At 36.7% G+C, this 20,344-nt stretch overlaps 1 protein-coding gene across 5 annotated transcripts in view; it reads right to left on the reverse strand.

The window, feature by feature from the left end:
- The window catches only part of MAP4K3 (mitogen-activated protein kinase kinase kinase kinase 3), a 186,282-nt gene that overhangs the window by 82,954 nt on the left and 82,984 nt on the right, over positions 1 to 20,344 (reverse strand). For 3 of the 5 annotated variants that reach the window (XM_025868110.2, XM_025868109.2, XM_025868111.2), the window contains exon 3: positions 6,770 to 6,860. In XM_025868110.2, coding sequence (XP_025723895.1) covers positions 6,770 to 6,860 — 91 coding nt within the window. Of the gene's footprint in view, positions 1 to 6,769; positions 6,861 to 16,701; positions 16,726 to 16,856; positions 16,906 to 20,344 lie in introns of those variants that run through there. The other 2 variants (XM_025868112.2, XM_025868113.2) reach the window with 2 other exon arrangements.

Consider the following 20,344-nt stretch of genomic DNA (forward strand, 5'->3'; position numbering starts at 1 on the left):
CTGCTTCCCCTTTAATAATGAGGGATAGTTCTGTATTCTGGGATACAAGGTGACCTATTTATCTGTAATTATACTTAACATCCCCCAGTTCTACCTATGAATTTCCAAAGAATGGGTGACTGGACAGCAAACCTATGTGAACTATACTTCCCATAAAAAAAAAAAATCAATGTACAGTTAAACCAGTTTTAGAAATGTCACATACTGTAGTCTTCTCTTGGAAATTAACAAAGCCACTTATATTAAAGGCTCTAAGAAATCCTGCAGTGAGGCAGGGGGAGCTGACAGAAGGAAAGAAGGAAAAGGTGGGGAGGGGAGACAGAAGAGAAGAAAGGAAGGAAGAATGGGGATGGAGAAAGTTGGCAAGTGGAGAAAGGGGAGGAGGAAGAAGGAGATAAAAAAAAAAGGAGCAGAGAGGAAAGGGGAGAAGAAATAAAACATCTTTAATTTTGTATAGTTCACTACTTCCCCAAATTATTTATTCCATAGACCCATTTGTTTCAAATCACGTATCAGCATCCCTTAGAACTAATGTTCTGTAGGAAACACCCTAGCGATACTGGTATAAGAAGGTATTCTCATAGAGAGTTCCACCAAATTTTTTGCTTAAAGCAGTGGTTCTCAACTGGGGGTGATTTTGCCCCTCAAGGAGTATTTGTCAAAGACATTTTGGGTTGTCACAATTGGGGAGATGCTACTGGTATCCAGTAGAGGCCAGGGACATTGCTAACTATCATATACACATTTGAAGCAACTGATATTACTATTACTCCTACTGTACCTGAAGGAAACAAATGATGCTTGTGGCCAAACATCATGTATAACCAAAAAACTTAAAAACAAAATAGGAACACTGGTGGAAAACTGGTGAAATCAATATGAAGTATCTTAGTTTGGCTAATGGTATTGTACTGAAGTTGATTTCTTAGTTTTGACAAATATATCATGGTTATGTAAGATGTCAGCATTAGGGAACACTGAGAAGAACTCTTTGTACTATCTTTACAACTTTTATGTAAATCGAACACATTCCAAAATTAAAAGCTTCCTTTTTTAAAAAAAGAGGGTAGCTAGTTATAAATTAAAGTGAACTTAACTATAATCTTTATTTCCAGTGTAAGCATTCAAAAAAGCATTTCCAGTTATTAAGATCCTGTGGTTTCTTTCTCTCTCCAACCTCACCTCTAGCTCTAAAAAAAAATTTCTCCCAGTTTCTATACAACTCAAGAGACAACCATGTACTGTAATAAAATGAATTTACTCTGTCTCAATCCCCTACACACGGGGTGCATCCTCCACAGAATATATCACTCTGTGTTAAAACCTTTAGCAAGTATGCTCAATACCTACACATCCTAATTAAGGGATAAAAGGTTCCATTTGGCCACATCTCCATGGCCTTACCTACTGCAACTACACCCTTCCCCTTTAAGCTCTAATATGAAACTATTAGTTGTCTCCCGAGTACCTCATGATTTTTTTCATGCAGGCATTTCTGTTGCCAGAAATTAAGCTTTTCTACACACATACATGTGCTAGAGTAAACACCTACTAATACTTTAACACCCAAAATTTAGGAATCATATTATTCACAGAGTTTTCTCTGATTCCCTTACTTTGACAAAATTATATTTTCTACCATCTTCACCACTTTGGATCTTTCGTGGAAATTATTATGGCACCTAGCGTATTATGTTGCAATTATTTGCTTATGTGTATTTCTTCTATTAGATTATGAACTCCTTAAAGGCAAGGGCTGTGTTTTATCTGTCTTTACATCTCCAAAAACCAATACAGCACTCTATACATCCTGAGAAATGTAAAAACACTTTATGAATAATGGTGGTGATTTACAAATGTTATGAGATAAAATTATGCTCATCCAAATTAGTACTCTTGATTTCAAAGGTTTAAAATATCTGATCCAGGGGCGCCCGTGTGGCTCAGATGGTTGAGCATCTGCCTTTGGCTCAGGTCATGTTCTCCAGGTCCTGGGATCAAGCCCCATGTGGGGCTCTCAGCTCAGCGGGAAGTCTGCTTCTCCCTCTCCTTCTGTCTCTCCCCCTGCCTGTATGCTCTCTCTCAAATGAATAAATAAAATCTTTTAAAAAATAATAATAAAATAAAATATCTGATCCAAATGAAATTTTTTACTGTACAGTTCTGAACTATTGGCTTATCTTTTGAGGAACATTTGTTGTTTTTCAACTGCAGGTTTAAAAGTCAAAGTGGAGAGAATTGTCTCAATTTTGTTGATTTGTTCTGAAAGGGTATGTTGGGCTAGGAATGCTTAGAAGGAACCTAAAGTTAAGAGTCATCATTCACTTAAAAAAAGCAATAGTTAAGCTCTACTGGGAATAAAGAATAGGTCTATGATGATTTAAATCTGTTGTTTTATAAATACACACATATCTACAGAAAAAATATACACCAAACCAGGACTACTTACTTTTGTTAACTTCAGAGAGACGTTTTGTCTATCCAGTCCTTGTTGTACAGTTTAGGTACTTAGGCATTTAAAAGACATAGGCTTTTAATGATATTGAAGAGAGGAATAGGGAATTCCCTATTAAGAATAACACTAGTGGGCGCCTGGGTGGCTCAGTTGGTTAAGCGACTGCATTCGGCTCAGGTCATGATCCTGGAGTCCCGGGACAGAGTCCCGCATCAGACTCCCTGCTCAGCGGGGAGTCTGCTTCTCCCTCTGACCTTCCCCCTTCTCATGTGCTCTCTCTCTCTCATTCTCTCTCTCTCAAATAAATAAATAAAAAATCTTTAAAAAAAAAAAAAAGAATAACACTAGTGGGGGCGCCTGGGTGGCTCAGTCGTTAAAGCGTCTGCCTTCAGCTCAGGTCATAATCCCGGGGTCCTGGGATCGAGCCCCACATTGGGCTCCTTCCTCAGCAGAGAGACTGCCTCTCCCTCTGCCTGTCGCTCCCCCTGCTCGTGCACTCTCTGACAAATAAATAAAATCTTAAAAATGAAAAAAAAAAAGACTAACACTAGGTATTCTGTTTTTCAGGAGCTCAGTTTCAGTATTTCTTAAAAGAGGCTTCTGAACTTAATGACCTCCTGGTCATCGATTCAGTGAATTCACAGGGTAAGTTTGATTTCCTGAAGGGGAAAGTTATTAATAGTAAAACCACATTAGCTCAATTTCCTCAATTTTTTTTTGGTCTAAATTTGTTATAACAGGCTATGACACCAAGAAGAAGAAAGTTGCTAAGAACAGTATATATTTTAGAGGGTTTGATTCAAGTTCAAAAAAACAAGCTCATTGTCTTTTGTAAAATCATTTGGTAATGAGAAGGAATCCAAGAAACTATGTTCCCTTTGAGATGAAATCTGGCCTTCCCAGACTGAGTAATATGGTATACCAAAAAGACAGCCAGCCAGGGATCTGCAGAGCCTGGTTTAAATCCTGGTTTAAAACCAGAGCCTGGTTTAGATCCATCCATTTTTGGATGACTTTTAAAGAAGTCATTGACCCAGCACCCCATTTTCTCATCAGTAAAAAGAGTGGGCCGAGTGACAAGACCCCTTAATTCCTTCCAGCTCTAGTACCTTGCAAGTCTAATCATTAGTATTCCACACTCTAAATTTGGCTGAGTCTGGACTTTAATTAGGAAAGAAGCGAAGAATCACTATAGAAAAAAAAGAACTAGAGAAAGAGGATTAATTGCTGCTCTGTGTTATACTATTGTTTGCTTTCCTATCATTTTAATCAGCTATGCCAGTTACAGAATAAAATCATCTATTTAAACCAGTATTTCTTATGTTAGATCATACAATTCCAAACTAACACAGATAGCTCTATTGAAAAAAATGACTCTAATTTTGTCTCTTTTACTTTGGTTTCTGGGCAATTTTGCTCTGCATATTCTTCTATTTGAATTAAAAGTACCCTTTAAAAAATTCATCTAGCTATACACAAAACACAAATTTGTGCACCTTCTGTATGTACATTATGCTCCAATAAAAAGTTTACTTTAAAAAGGATATTCAGAATATAGTCAGAATATAGATTTCCTGAAATCTAAAAGTAAATACAATTTTTGTTAAGCATAACCTAACTGGCTCTCTCGTAGCATGTCTAGAAGTAAAAGTTAATGGGTGTGTCACTAAAGAGTTGCACTATTTTGCGCCAAGCCAAAACCAAGATTTATCAATAAAAATGGATACAAACTCAAGAAGAATTCACATTTTGGTGGGTAACAAGAACAAATTTTTTGCTGCCTAACCTGTGTAGGAGGACTCGTCCCTAAGTAACCCAGGCAGTCAAATGTCCAGTTTTAGTTCAGTGTTAGGGTTTTTTTTTGGGGGGGTGGGGGGAATTGGCAGTTTATTTCCAGCTCTCTGGCAAGGAAGAGAAAGACTAAGTCAAAAGTCATGTGATCCATAAGCACACTATTACAGAAAGAACTAGAACTCTACTCTGTCAATAACTAGAAATTAGACTGTAAACTAAATACTTGGTATTAAACTCTCTCAAGCATCTTATTTATAAAATGGAAATAGTATCTACCAGAGTAATATTAGTTAACAGTGTTCTTGAAAACATCAAATGAGACACCAACATGATAACACTTAAAAACAGTTAAGAGGCAGTAACAGTAACAGTAGCAAAAGTAGTAGTAATAGGGGTTAGTATTTATGGAGTATTATATTTTAACCACTGTTCTTAACACTTTACATGTATTTACCCATTATCCTCATAGTTATCATGTCATGTGTCTATTATTATTCCCATTTTATGGATGAGGAAATGGAGGGTCAGAGTGGTTAAGAAATTACTTAGCAAATTAGCTATAAGTTATTCAAATAATAAATGATGGAGTCATGACTCAACCAACCTAAACAATCTGACTCCAGTACTCAAAAGCTCTTAACTATCGAATATGCTACTGTCTCAAAGGCAAAAAGACCAAGGTTGCCATATAAATGGATGGGGCTATCCCAGAATAACAGATTAAGCTTTGAATGGTCCCATAGTTCCGGAAGACTCAGACCATGCTTGAGAAATACTCTTAGATCAAAGACCTGTTTGCCCTTGGGGGAGAAAAACATTTTGTGATGCTTCTCAATTGAGTATAAGTAGGACATTTTGTTAGGACCAATAACAGCAAAATTGTTTTGAAGTGATGATTTTAACATATTGGCACAATCGATTATTTCTGTCACAAACTTAACTATTTTAAAAGACTGCTTTTGGGGTGCCTGGGTGGGTGACTCAGTCTGTTGAGCACCCAACTTTTGGTTTAGGCTCAGGTCATGATCTCGCGGTCAGGGGATCAAGTCCCGTGTTAGGATCTGCTCAACAAAGCCTGCTTCAAATTCTCTCTCCCTGTCTCTCCCATTCACTCTCTCTCTCAAATACATAAAATCTTTATAAATAAAAAAAAAAGAGACTGTTTCTTTGACCTGATATAGTAATTGCCTGTGCTGGATCTGTCCATAAAATAAAAATTGATGCAGAAACTGTGTACGTTACTATTTGAACCACTCACCTTTAAAGTGGTTTTAAATTGGCTGTTACAGAACCCATTCAAAATGTATTAACAGTCATTGACCTGGGAGTAGTACCTGTCCCTATGTTAACTGAAATCTCCATTAAACCCACTCTTCAAACTTAATGAAGGTGGGGCAATCAAAACTGTTCAAGAGTGGTTAGAATCAAGAAGAGCTGGTCTGGTTGGCTTTTCGCAAGCTGGAAAGGAGAGAGGGCAGAATTGCCCTGTCTCTTCCATATGCTGTGCCTACATCAGAAGGGAGAAGTGTTTTTTTGGGTTTTTTTTGTACCTGGATCATAGGACAATGGAAGCTGCAATAAGCTACTTCCTTATATTTCTTACAGTATATCAGAATAAAATTTTAAGAGTTTTTTTAATACATAAGAAAACAGTTGGGGCGCCTGGGTGGCTCAGTTGGTTAAGCGACTGCCTTCAGCTCAGATCATGATCCCGGAGTCCCGGGGTCAAGTCCCATATCGGGCTCCCTGCTCAGTGGGCAGTCTGCTTCTCCCTCTGGCCCTCTCCCCTCTCGTGCTCTATCATTCTCTCTCTCTCTCAAATGAATAAGTAAAAATTAAAAAAAGAAAGCATTCTCCAATCCTCCTTTTGGGAGGAACCTTAAAAACAACTAGGTAACAGCATTCAGCTCATAACTGCACACAGAAGCGAACGGAAAAACAGGATTTGATCTCGAGGTCATCCCCTATGGACCATGAGCTGGGGAACTCAGCACGGTCCTGCCAAACCAAAGAGGCCTCAAATTCACGGTCTAAGTTTACTTTAAGACCTGGGAAAGAAGTCAGTGAAATAATTACAGTTCCTTGTCCTTTGGACAAAATGAAGGGAAGGGATGATGCAGTACCCTGAGGCTAGAAGCACAAAAGAAGGAAAAAGTCTCTACTAAAACCCTAGCAGTTAGAAGTGCTCCTGACTTTCTAAATTCACCACTTCCTAAGTCCAGAAATAAGGGGCAACAGAATGGCATGTTTAGATCTCTAGTCTACCATAGGAAGACTAACCATAAAAAGTCAACTTTTACTCACCAGCCTCCTCAATGAAACCACATCCAGAATTCCCAAGAGGACAAGAGACAAATCACAAACTATAATACTGGTCACAAAATTAACATAAACAGGTCAGAAATAAAAATTTCATTCACATGAAAATATCCTGTATCTTCAAACCATGAAGAAAATTATAAGACATGCGATTAGAGCTCATTTTGTTGTGTATCAGGTGATGGGAAACAAACAATGTACCTGAGATAGCTTCCAAAATAAGCAACAATATTTGGGTGTTTACAGTCTTTCATCATAATAATTTCTTGCTGTACAACTGCAAAATCTTCTCCTAGAATAAAAAACAAGCATATTGAATAGTTAGTAGCAAGTTTCAAAATGTCAACTTGTTCCAAAACATAATAATGTTACTGATGTTATATTTAATTACAGTCTCAGTCTTGACAGAAAGTACAGTGATTAAAAGCGTGAACTCTGGTCCCAGACTATCTAGATTCAAATACTAACTCTGTCCCTTACTAAGTTGTGTGAGCTTGAGCAACTTACTTGGCCTTTCTGTGCCAATTTCTTCCTCTGCAAAATGGGGATAAAAATAATAACTTGTCTCATAGGGCTGCTGGAAAAGTTAAACGGGCTAATATATGTAAAATGCTTAGAACGGTGCCTGGTACAGAATAAGGGCTATGAAAGCATATGCTATTATTAATGTTATTATGCCTTGGACATAATCATCATATAATTCACTAGAAAACATACATGGCTTTGTTCCTTTATTAACAAGTAACACTTAATACAATTTAAGCACGAGGAAGTAATTCTTTTTTAAGTTAGGGCAGGAACGCTTATCCACCAGGAGTGTCAAATACACCTCCACAGGCTCCAGAGTGGAGAGGCCTACACCCCAGCAGTACCGGATTACCAGATGGCCCACATACACAGGCTTCTCCTGGATTCACGGGCCTTGTTCACCAGCTGTACTGGGATGCAGAATGGGATTCAATTTACCGTCGGACTATTAGTAAATAAGCTCTCTCCTCCTACTCCCTTCTTGCCCAAATTCTTCAAAGTAAGATCTGGCAATCCTATAGCAGTGTCACACGCTCTGGCTCCTGAAAGAATACTTGTGATAGAAACAGAACTGCAGTGAATGCAAATGTGGTGAACCAGAGACTGTGCAGAAAGAACAAATGGAAGTACTTATATTCAAATGAAAGTAGTTGTGCGTTACTAATTCAGTTTTTTATTGGTGGCAAAGTAAGAAACAGGTTTCCCAAGTTACAGCTCAAATCATATCAGGTCATTATGTCATCAAGCCCTGACATTTCTTGCCTTGGCATTTTTCTACTATAAATGTAACTGAGACTTAAAGTAGCCTAGCCATGAACCACTTGAACCCAGTGTCAAAACCTACCCTACCCCCCAATTACAAGGGAAGAAGTAACAGAGAAAAGAGTATGTCAGGTTCTTAATTTCTGCAATGAAGTGAGTCAAAGATTTCCAAAGGAAAAACAGGAAATTTTTATGCTTCCAAAATTTCAGAAGAAAATCACTGAATTAGGATCCTCTTCTGAGTTATCAAACCATTAAGAATTCCTGATTTTCATTATATTAAGAAAAATCCAATTAGAAATAAATTTTAAAAATCTAATTAGAAATAATAAAACCAAATAAGACTAATACCAATTTTCAGGGATATACTAAATACTTGGAAAGTTCTAAATTTTGCTTTTTCACCTCCTTCTCCACTGTACTTTCCCCAAACCAGGGGAAATGAGGATTACATGAGATCAAAGTTGATCTAGTCAGAATGAACCCTAGGACTTTAGTTTGATGGTTAGAGGATAGCAGCTCTCTTTCTGGGGGTAGTCACTGCACATCTTCAAAGGGAGCCCGTTTTAGAATAAAGTTGATCTGTAGAAATCACTGAGGAGAAACAGGAAAACAGGGGAAGGAGGAAGGCTTCCTTGAGCCTCTGTAGCAAGCCTCATCTGCCTCTGTAAGCTTCAGATATACCTGCACATGATCAATAAGTTCCCTGAATTGTTTAAACTACCTTGAGTTGTGGTTTCTGTTACTCACAACTGTAAGCATCACATCTTCTACTGTCATCTTTGTACATATCATAGCCCTTATGACACTGCATCAACGCCTGAATGTCTACGTTCTCACTAGAATATTATATCCTCTAGGACAGGATTTTGCCTTAATCATCCATGTATCCCTAGCAACTAATATGTGATCCATAAAACTGTTGCCTGAATGAATCTATGATATGACATAATTCCTCTACATGTTGACTCTAAATCAAGAATGTCTGTTTTTGGTTTAATTTCAACCAGTTATTGCAATATTTTACACAATTGCTTATTTGATACTCCTTTGTTTTACAAAAACCTGTGAATGGTTTTAAGTCTTCAACTACATCTTTCCCAGAAAATGGTGTTAATCCAAAGTGCCTCCTTTTTCCTATGAAGTCACTTTCTAGTGATTATGAGAATGGCCAAGTTATATGCAACATTTTTGTGGGGAAAAAGATTTCAAAGAAAAAAATCCACAATTCAATTTTTAAAGGTAACTGAAAAAGCCAGATTTGGGCAGGAAAAAAGAAGAGTCTCTATACAGCAATAATCCAAAAGAGTCTAACAGATTTAAAGTACTTTCTTCAAAGCTCCAGAGAAATATACTCCAAAGAAAAAACAGGTACTCCTACCCCAAATCCTAGCACACTTAATTGGATACTAGTAGACCAGGATGGTTAGGATAGATAATCTCTAAAAATTCTTTCCAACTCTGAGAGTCTAGGATTTTTTGATAAAATTTTTAGACATTAAAGTGAAGAATACATCTTCCAAAAAAAGGCAGGCAGACAGGCAGGCAGGGAGGCAGGAAGGAAGGAATAAGGGAGGGAAGGAAGGAAGACAGAAGGAAGGAAGAAACCCTAATTGAGAAAAACAGGCAAGCCTACGAGCAGAGCAGATCATGAATAAACCAAGTAAACAGGCAGAAAAATACAAAAACTTGAGAAGTTCTCAGAATAAACATAACACATATTAAGTGTTCAACAAATGTTAACTATTTGCAGCAGGCTGAATAATGGCCCCAAAGGTAGAAAGGTCCTAATCCCCAAAACCTGTGAGATTACCTTATAAATGGAAAGAAGGTTTTTGCAAATGTGATGAAATTAAGGATTTGAGATGGGGAAATTATCCTGAATTATCTAAATGTAATCACAAGTGCCCTTGTAAGAGAGAATCAGAGGGAGACTTGAATTTAAGATAAGAAGCAAGATGCTATGCTTTGAAGATGGAGGAAGAAGCCAAGAATTAAGGAGTGTAGGCAATGGAGCTCTAGAAGCTGGAAAATGTAAGGAAACACATTCCCCCTTAGAGTCTCCAGAGAGAATGCAGCCCTGTAGACACCTGGATACTGACCCAGTGAAACTCACTTTGGATTTCAGAATTCCAGAACTCTAAGAGAATAAATTTGTGCTTTTCAAGCCACCAAGTTGGTGATAATCTGTTACAGTAGCCAAAGGAAACTAATACAGTTACTGTCAACATTATTATTGTGACAGAGCTGGCTAGCCATTCACAATCTGTGTTCTCCCTTCCACTGTGTAGAAGTTACTGGTGGGAGGCAATCATCTAGTCAAAGACAACATTTCCCTCAGGGTGAACACTAATGTGCCCGAGAGACTAGTTCTTGCCAATGCAAAGTGAACAAAAGTAACGTGTCCTTGTCCCACTATTTATTTCCCTATCAGCAAACTACATGACACTGTGAGGCCCCAGGAAATGCAAGAAGTCCGGGTCCCTGAGTCACTAAAAGGAAGAAAGTCATCCAACAAATTGAGCATCTGCACTGCACAATTACATAAACTTGAAATAAAACTTGATTATATTAAGCCACTCATATGTTCTAGTTTAGTTATTACAGTAAACATTATCCTATGCTGATATAATAATTACCATCCATTTGTAAAAAAGGTCCGAACTGTAAAACGTGCTTCACAAATGTTTTCGTGGATTAACAAACAAGAGATTAGTTCTTCTATTTAACAGAGAATAGAACCAGATTATAGGCATTCTCTCTATTTTGTATATAATGCTTTCCTGTAAACAGCTATATTTAGTCCTATGTGTGAGAACAAAAGAGGAGACTTGAATGTCATGGAGGTGGGTCTTTCCCTGAAAACTATGATAAAACACAGAATCCCTAATACCTCCTTGCCTTTTAGATACAAACTGACAATCACTGTATTTCCAACATTTCACAAAATTCTTGACTTTTTCTTCAACAAAATAATACATAAGTCGAATGCATATGTAACTGACTGCCATTTTGGTATGCCTAATTATTTTCACTGGTGTAAACTGGGGACATTTATAAAGCCTACTCTTCTTACATTAACATAAGCATTTGAATTAATAAACTATCCACTTATTTTATAAAATTGTAACTAAAAATTTAATAAAATAATTATACAAGTACTGTTCTTTGGATGAATATGGTGAAGCTGTCAAAACAGAACTAATGGTGGGAGGCAGAGCTGTCATTTCGTTCTGCGTAACAGCTTATGCATCTAATTTCAAGTCATTATATGAAGGCAGCTGACACGTCTCTCTTCACACTAAAGAAGTAGAGGTTATTTGAAAACCACACCAGGAAAATTTAAGGATTATCTCTGTTGAGTGGTGAACCAACAGACCAGTATTCAGGGAACCAAGTCTTAGTCTATTTGTAAACTGTGTATCCTATTTCCTTTCTGTCCCCTGTGAAGTAAACACAAATTTACAGGTCATCCTCAAATTCCCTTTGTTTTCTTACTTTGTTTCCTATTTCCTATTTTGTTTTTCTGCTTTCTTATTTTCCTTTTGTCATCTTTATGTCTCTCTTCTAAATGTTTAACATCTTCATAACCCTAATAAGCTGACATGGTTTGACAAATGTCATTATAATGAAATAATTCTTTGCATTATCAACAGTAATTTAGCACAGCAACTGACAACAGAGCAAGTTAGAATTAAAAATGCTTTTAATTATCATTTCTTAAGATTTTAAAAGCAAGTTTTCTCAACTTGTTATACCTTCCAGCTTATAACTCTGTGAAGAGTGAAGAGTGTACGTTTGTGTATATATGTTATTTGTGAAAATATCTAATGCTTTAACTTGGATAAAGGTGAAGAGCTACTCTTTGTATAGTCTCTCAGTCTCTCTTGAGAATATATTCAACAACCACAATATACTGAGCAGCAAATGTGATATAAAAAGAATGTGCTTGAGACTGGAGGTAGAGTTTCAGAAATGAACAAGACTTTCCTTGACTTTAAGAAACTTGGGGGGGGCGGAATTAAAATTTGTATATACTAACTGTAATAGCTTAAAGTCAAACCTTAAGTAATTCCCTTATTTCTAGAACATCAAATCTATACTTGGCTACTGGACTTACCATATCTAGCAATTCACCATATCTAACACAGTGTCATGATAAAGAATATGTACTTTGGAATCAAAATATTGATCTATGAAACCTGATTTCACAAATTTCTAGTTGTATGATCTTGGGCAAATTCATTCATATTCTCTCTTTTTCTGAATTCAGGTTCCTCATAAAAAGGAGGTAATAGTGCCTCCCCCTCTTAAGGTTATTTGTAAGGATTAAATGAAAGAATACTTAAATACTTAGAACAAGGCTTCACACATGTTCATTACTATTATCTGCTGTTATCACCACCCAGTAGGACTTTGTAATTTTACATTATTTCTCCTACTATTCTCCCTCTTCACTCTACTTCAGCCACACAGTCCTCCTTGCTTTTCCTTGAATACCATAAACAAGCTCCTGCCTCTCAGCCTTTATACTTTCTATTCAGACTACCTAAAGTGCTCTTTTCCTGCCAGATGGCTTGCTTCCTCACTTTTTTCAGCACTCTACTCAACTGTTGCCTTCAAGGTGAGACCTTCTCTAATATCCCTATGTAAAATAGCAACCCACAATTACAACTCCACAAACACCCTTACTGCTCTGTTTTTCTCTATAGCATTTACTATAACTAATATACTGTATGTCTACTTATTCACTGTGTCTCCTCCCACATGATAGGGACATTGAATATTAATGAGTCAGTGAATTATTCTGTAAGTTCTAAGCAGCTGAAATCCACATGAAGGGAAAAAAATAAAGTGGATAAATAGTAAAATACAAAATTCTTATTATTTGTAGTATATATGATTATGTTCCTGGAAAACAAGCAAACCAAAATCAACTGAAAAAACAACCAGAAACAGTATTTTTTAAATCCTTAACAAATTAGAATATATCAAATTAAATTATAAGGATAAGCTTTAAAACTTGTAGGCCATAAAGTATTTTGGGAGATAAAAGATAAAAAAATGGAAAGACACTTCACTTTTTTTTTTTGAAGAGAGATACCATGTGTGCACGTGAAGGGGGTAGTGAGAGGGAGAGAATCTCAAGTGCAGGGCTCAATCTCATGACCTTGAGATCATGATCTGAGCTGAAATCAAGAGTCAGACGCTTAACCGACTGAGTCACCTCAGCGCCCTGACACTTCACTTTTGAACAGAAGAATTTACTATGGTAAAGATTGCAACTATCTCATGAATTAATCCCTGAATTAATGTAATACCAATCTAATACCAACTGAATCTTTTTCTGAACATTAAAAAATTAAAATTATATTCATCAGAAAAAATAAACATGGGAGAACCATTTTGTAATTGGCATTACTTTAAAATAAGTAGCTCTCATTTAAGAACTGATATACCCAGAAGAATTCTCAGCTATTTTGATTCTTTATCTACCCTGGATCACACTAAGTGTCCTCTGCCACAGAGATAAGGAAAAGAAATAAAAAGCATCCAAAGTGGAAAGGAATAAGTAAAATTATGTTTGCAGTTGACATAATCTTATAAGTAAAAAAAAAAAAAAACTAAACTAAAGATTCCATAAGACAACTGTAAGCACTAAAAAAAAGAATTCAGCAAAGTTGCGGGATATAAAAACAACATACAAAAATCAGTTGTGTTTACATACTTGAGCAATGAATAATCCAAAAAGGAAATTATGGAAAATCTCAATTATAATCTCATCAAAAATAATAAATACTTAGAAATAAACTTAACCAAGGAAGTGGAAGACTTGTACACTAACAACTACCAAATATTGCTAAAAGAAATTAAAGAAGACATAAATAGAAAAATATCCCATATTCATAGGCTGGAAGGCTTTATATTGTTAAAGTGTCCTTACTACCCAAGGTAATCTATAGATTCAAGGCAATCCTTATAGAAATCCCAGTGGCATTTTTTGCAGAAATAGAAAAAACAACCCTAAAATCATATGAAACCACAAAGGATCCTGAATATCCAAAACAATCTTGAAAAAAAGAACCAAGCTGGAGACCTCACATTTCTTGATTTCAAAACATACTACCAAGTTACAGTACTTACAACAGAATGGTACTGGCATAAACACAAACATAGAGCAATGGAACAGAAGAGAGAGCCCAGAAATAAACCCACACATATATGGTCAATTGATTTTGAACAAGGGCACCAAGACTACAGAATAGGGATAGAACAGTCTTTCCAAAAAATGGTGCTGGAAAAACTGGATATCCACATGCTGAAAAATGAAATTGGACCCTTATCTTACACCATACACAAAAATCAACTCAAAATGGATTAAAGACTTAAACTCAAAACCTGAAACTGTAAAACTTCTAAAAGAAAACACTGGGGGAAAACATAACATTGGTCTTGGCAATGATTTCTTGGATATGACACAAAAAGAACAAGTAACAAAGGCAAAAATAGACAAGTGGGACTACATCAAACTAAAAGGCTACTGGCAGAACCAGGAAAACAATCAACAGAGTGAAAAGGCAACCTACAAAATGGGAGAAAATATCTGTAAACCATGTATCTGATAAGGGGCTAATATCCATAATATATAAGGAATGCCTACTTCTCAAAAGCAAAACATCTCAAAACAAAACACCCTGATTAAAAAATGGGCAAAGGACTTGAATAGACATTTCTCCAAAGAATACATACAAATAGCCCAGATACATGAAAAATGTTCAACATCACTAATCATCAGGTAAATGCAAATCAAAACCAAAATGCGGTATCAACTAACACTTGTAGGATAGCGAAAGGAAGGAAGGAAGGTAGGCAGGTAGAGGGAGGAAGGGAGGGGAGAAAAGAAAAGAAAAAAAATGTTGGTGAGAGTGTAGAGAAATTTGAATACTTGTAAACTGCTGCTAGGAATGTAAAATGAAACAGCTGCTATGGAAAATGGAGTAGAGGTTCTTCAAAAAAACAACAACAAAAAAACAGAGCTACCATATGATCTAGCAATACAACTTCTGAATATTTGCCCAAAGGAACTGAAATAGGATCTCCAAGAGGTATTTGCACTCCCGTGGTCACTTCAGCATTATTCACAATAGCCAAGAGGTAGAAACAACCTAAAAGTCCACTGATGAACAAACAGACAAAGAAAATGTGGTGATATATACAGTGGAATATTGTTCAACCATTAAAGAGAAGAAAATCATGTCATGTGCAAAAACATGGGTGCCCCCTGAGGATGTTATGCTAAGTGAAATAAGCAGTCACAGGATGATTACAGCAAGATTGCACTTATGTGAAGTATCGAAAGTAGTCAACAATCACAGAAACAGAAAGTAGAATGGTGGTTGCCAGGAGCTGGGAGAGAAATGAGGAATTATTGTTCAACGGGTATAGAGTTTTAATCATGCTAGATGAAAAAGTTCTAAAGATCTGCCGTACAACACTGTGTTTATAGTTAACAATACTGTACTAAACACTTAAAAATTTGTCAAGAAGGGTAAATATGTTTACCACACACATGTATGCACACATGTGCACACACAATGTCCTATGGCCAGAGAGAAAAATTTAAGCTTAGACTATGGGAAACAAATAAGATTTCCCATGCCCATCTTACAGGTACTTCATTCACAAACCTTCCTGCTTCCATTCTATTTTAAGCACAGAGAAGTAGGAATGTCCATCTATGCTATATGTAAAAGTATTTCATAGCTAATTTTAATTTACCTTTGGTATTTGCTATCTTTAAAAATACATAATTTATAAAACTGCATTTCATATTATAGAAACAATAAATGGAATTAACAGTATTTCAGTAATCCGTGGCTCACTTCCCAGAGCTGTTATTCTCTTATACAAGCTGTCAACCACTGTCTCAAACTACCAGAGTACCAAGAAGTACCAAAAATCCAATTACTATCTTAAACTACCAGAGGACCATGAAACCCAACAGCTGATTTTAAAAAGATGAGAAGTGACTTTAAGTAATTACAATATAAAATTATAAAAGTTTTTTGTAAAACCATAGAACTAGGTAACCAATGTTTAGTTTTGGGAGGAATACTCAAATCACAATTAGTACCACTCAGAAATATAAAGGAAGTATTTAATAATCCTATGGACTTCTCAATATTCCAATATAAATGAAATTAATTATGATAGCAGTATTAGTATTCTTAAGGGTTGCACATAAGAAAATGACTCTTTAACTATAACGTCTAATGAAAATATCTTACAGTCTATTTGTTTGGCCATCTTTTCCTAAGTGTTCATGATTAACAATGCTTAAGGTATCATTCAGATTTGCATAAATTGTTACAAATCAACTTTGACCTTGGGTTCAACAGGATCAAAAAGAAATTTCCTTGCTGAAACTAAACAGTAAAAGATCAAAATATCCTGATCCACGTACCAAGAGTTTCCAACAGATGATTAGGTTTAGTTTTTGGTTTCAAGAAAACAAGATTTCTACTCTTTAAAAAAAACAAAACCAAACAAAACAAATCCTAACAGTGTTTTTCAATCCTGTTTTCCTAATGGCCTCTCCCAATAAAACTGTAATGCCACAGATACTGTGGATGTGGGGGTGTGTGTGTATCTGTGCCAAATACATAAAAAGAGTAAGATATTTTTTTTTCACACCCAAAGAACCAAATTCTACCCCCTTTTCATTTTAAAAAAATATTTGAGAAAACATTCCCCAATACGAGCAGACGGTCTCCAGGCAGTGAGGTTAGAGTGGCTTAACCTGAAATTTCCTGACTAACCTGCTAGGTCTCTTTTTCTCTTACCTGGATCCAGCTCTTCTTTTGAGAGCCTGGTTTATCAATGTCGCTCTGATGGAAGGTTCAAAATAAAGCAGGTACCCATAACTCAGAAGTGAATTCTCAGTACCAGTCCTCTGGATTATATCCCTCCTACTTTATTAAAAATTATAGCAGCATACCTAGAGTTTCTTTATGTAAAGTAGGTCTGCAGTAGGCTCGAAAAACATTCTGGAGTAAGAACAGAAAAAGGAAACATAAATCATGGTATAGTGTTTAAACTAAAACTAAAGAATATAATGGGCAATAACTTCTCTACCTTTATCATGCTTACCAACAAGAAACTCAATCCTATTGTTAGGGATAGTTCTAAACCTTCAAGATGCTTCAAGCTCTCTGACGGTCTGGTTTCCTCTCACAAGGCTTGATTTAAAAATACAATTTTCTAGTGGCTCCTGGTCCTGAGGCTATTTAGGCATGAACCACAGCTGAATAAAAGAAAATATCAGTCCCTAAAATCAAAACAGTACAGCAAAACTATTCTCCCCATAACCTCAATTTAGATGTACACTGTTCCTCTCCTTTCCCCATAACCTACCAGCCATGTTTCAGTCCTGTTCTTCCCCCTAAAATCTCATAGTTAGCCCTGCCTTCCATGCCCTCAACTGTGGATGCTGTAAGCGCAATAGGTACCCCCAGGGTCTCTCTTCTCAATTTGTATACTGACTGTGCTACTAACATGTAAAAAAAAAATCCCCAGTCCACAGGGTAAAGTCTAAATCTTCGGGCTACTACTTAGAATTCTCCATAAACTATCATCAATCTGCTTTTCACATCTTATTTCCCACTATACCCAAACAGAGCATATCCCTCTAGTCTTATTTCCCAAACAGGTCTAGTATGCCAACACCACCTTTGCTTTCACACCATCCTCATATGAAATACCCTCCATTCATTCTCCTGTAGCTAGCAAAATCCTAGCCAGCCTTGGAGGCTCAGCTGAACTGTTCCTTTTCTAATTATACCAAGTGAAATGAACCTCACAACCTCTATGGAACCCACCAAATGAATCAGGATAATGAGCTACTCGGTCCTATTAGTGTCCTCTCACAGAGCATCTTGCCTAGATACTCCCTATGTAGAGCATTTCACAGAGTAAACAGTCAAAGCCTGATATTTATTGACCTGGGAATGGATTAAGTTTTTCTAGTCACAGCTACCCCCATTCCTTACTGCCCCAGAATTCATATACACACACTCTTGGCTCAACGAGTGACTCCCTGTAGTTTAGCTGCTACATAAACACTCTAGTTAATTTTCACATTGGGTAACAAGCTCCTTGAAGACAGGAACCCTGTCTTTGTATCTTCTATTCTAACTAAACTGAATGCTAAATAAAGATTCATGCAGTTAAACCCACTGAACAGACACACAGGATTGGAAATGAGGAGGAAATGGCAGATATAGTAAATAAAACGTCCTTTTTTTCTTTTTGAGCATAACCTTCAATGTGTAAATACCTAAGCTGTCCAGTATAGTCAGCCTCAAGCCCACAATGTGCCTTGAATATATTCAAGAATGGCTAAGCAATCCATGATTAATCTTTGAGAATTATCATAAATGATGTAACAATGATTCTCTTCATGATGGCCATAAACACTGCCAGGCACGGAGCAAACAACTGGCGGTAAGAGACCTACTACAGCGCTCCAGGGAGGCAGGAAAGGAGCCAGATCAATCATTCCCCTGGTGTCTTCCACTCTATGATGAAAATAAAGGGGAGAAAGCACCTCTCCTACCTCTTGGGAAAGAAAAACTCATGTCAAAAGGAGACAGGAAAGAAAATTTCTAAGATGCAACTTCAGAGAGCCATGAAAAACTAGTGGAAGTGAGGGTCTTCCCAGTGCCGTTCACACTTTCAAAATTTTACTCTACAATTTACTAAATGTTGCTCTCATGGAAACAAAACAGAATACCCTATTCTTCTTACTATGAATTTCCCTGCTCATCAATCTCTCTACTTTTCATTGTGTTGGAAAAGGAATGAGTTTCCCCATTTAGAAGAGTTGCTACCTAATTAAATCAGTGTTATCTGCATTTACATTCTACTTTAAAAACTAGTGTCACAAGCAATACCACATACGAGTAATTAGAACTGTAATTAAATCCTGTTTTTTAGTGTGAAAAACTAAACAATGGGCCAAGAATCAGAGGAGTCAGATCCATAAATAAGACGTGTGAGTTTGGGCAAATTATAAATGCGGTGCCTCCTTTTTCACAGCAGGAAATGTGAGAGTTAGGCTTAAGAGACCGTTCAAATAGTACTTCCCTGTCACATCTTTTCTATGACAAAAGTTTTCAAAGTTGTGAAACATCTGACAACCAATGAGAAAGAAGACCTAAAAAGTTCCTTATGGCTCTAAAATTGACTTTAAAACACACAAAGAAGAAAAAGACATGCAAGAGACCCACAACACAATGCAGACAGTTGTAACTCTTTCTAAGAACTGGATAGCAAGCTCTGCCATGAGCCCTCATCCTGATTCATTTTTAGTTTTCTTTTAAAATAAGACTCCAAGAGTTGGCAGTGTACTAGCCCAACCAGCTTACGGACCATAGGAACAAACCTGTAGTCTGATATTCAGATTTAAAGATGCACTGCAATGAAGAAGAATGCACACCAGAGGAATATTGAGCCATCTCACAAAACAAAGGAAAAGATAACAGTTACTGTAAAATTTGGGGAGGAATGGAGTTTAGGTGAAATTTACATGCAGTAGTGCTGTGACAGGCTTAGAGCAAAGCAGAGCTGTATGTAAAGGGGTCTACTTCAGGACTGGACTGCAAAGTGAACCCAACGTCCTCTTTCCTTAGCAACTACCAAGTGAAGATATATGCTGGTGTTGTATCCAGAAACCCCTTACCTGAAGCTGCGCATCTCAGCTGTAAATCAAGATTGCTTCTCTATATAAAAATGACTTAAGATTCTCCAGACAAGAATGGGATGTTTTACTCTTGATATAATTACACATAGCCATGTTTCTGCTGGTCTACGATTTTCAAGAATAGTTTCTCAGGATATTAGCTAGCCACAGTCACTCAAAGATAGGGTTTATTACAACACCTTCCAACTACACCATTCTTGGGAGAAATATTAAGGCTTTATCTGTGTCTATTACTCCAGCAGACAAATTTTTACTTTCTCCATTAGTTACCTGAGATTCCCGTCTCCATTTTATTTGAGTGTGAAGAACAACTTGCTAATTAAACTCTTTACTTGACGACCTTTAGAAAGAGGGGTTTATTTGTTGGTTTATCTTTTGGTTTGTTTGTTATGCATTAATTTCTCCACAAAAGATGTCCATTTCAGGCAGATATACAGGTTTTGAAGAAACATTTATATCTTACCCAAGTGAAGTTCATTTACTCATTTAATGTGCATAGAAATCACTTAGCTTGTTACGTGGTGGTTCCACCACAAAGGTTTTCATTTACTAGCTCTAGGTTAAGTAAACATGCAACTGAACTTGACAGCAGTTTCCATACCACTGTCAGCTCCCGAGAGCAGGGAAAGAGCAGGCTCTGGAGCTCCATGGCCAGGGTTCAAATCCAAGATCTACACTATTAGGGCAAGCTATTTAAACTTTCAGCGCTTCTGTTTCCTTATCTA

This window comes from Callorhinus ursinus, unplaced genomic scaffold (genome assembly GCF_003265705.2).
Source record: "Callorhinus ursinus isolate GAN/ISIS: 27379988/994484 unplaced genomic scaffold, GSC_fseal_2.0 scaffold10, whole genome shotgun sequence".
NCBI classification, from domain to species: domain Eukaryota; kingdom Metazoa; phylum Chordata; class Mammalia; order Carnivora; family Otariidae; genus Callorhinus; species Callorhinus ursinus.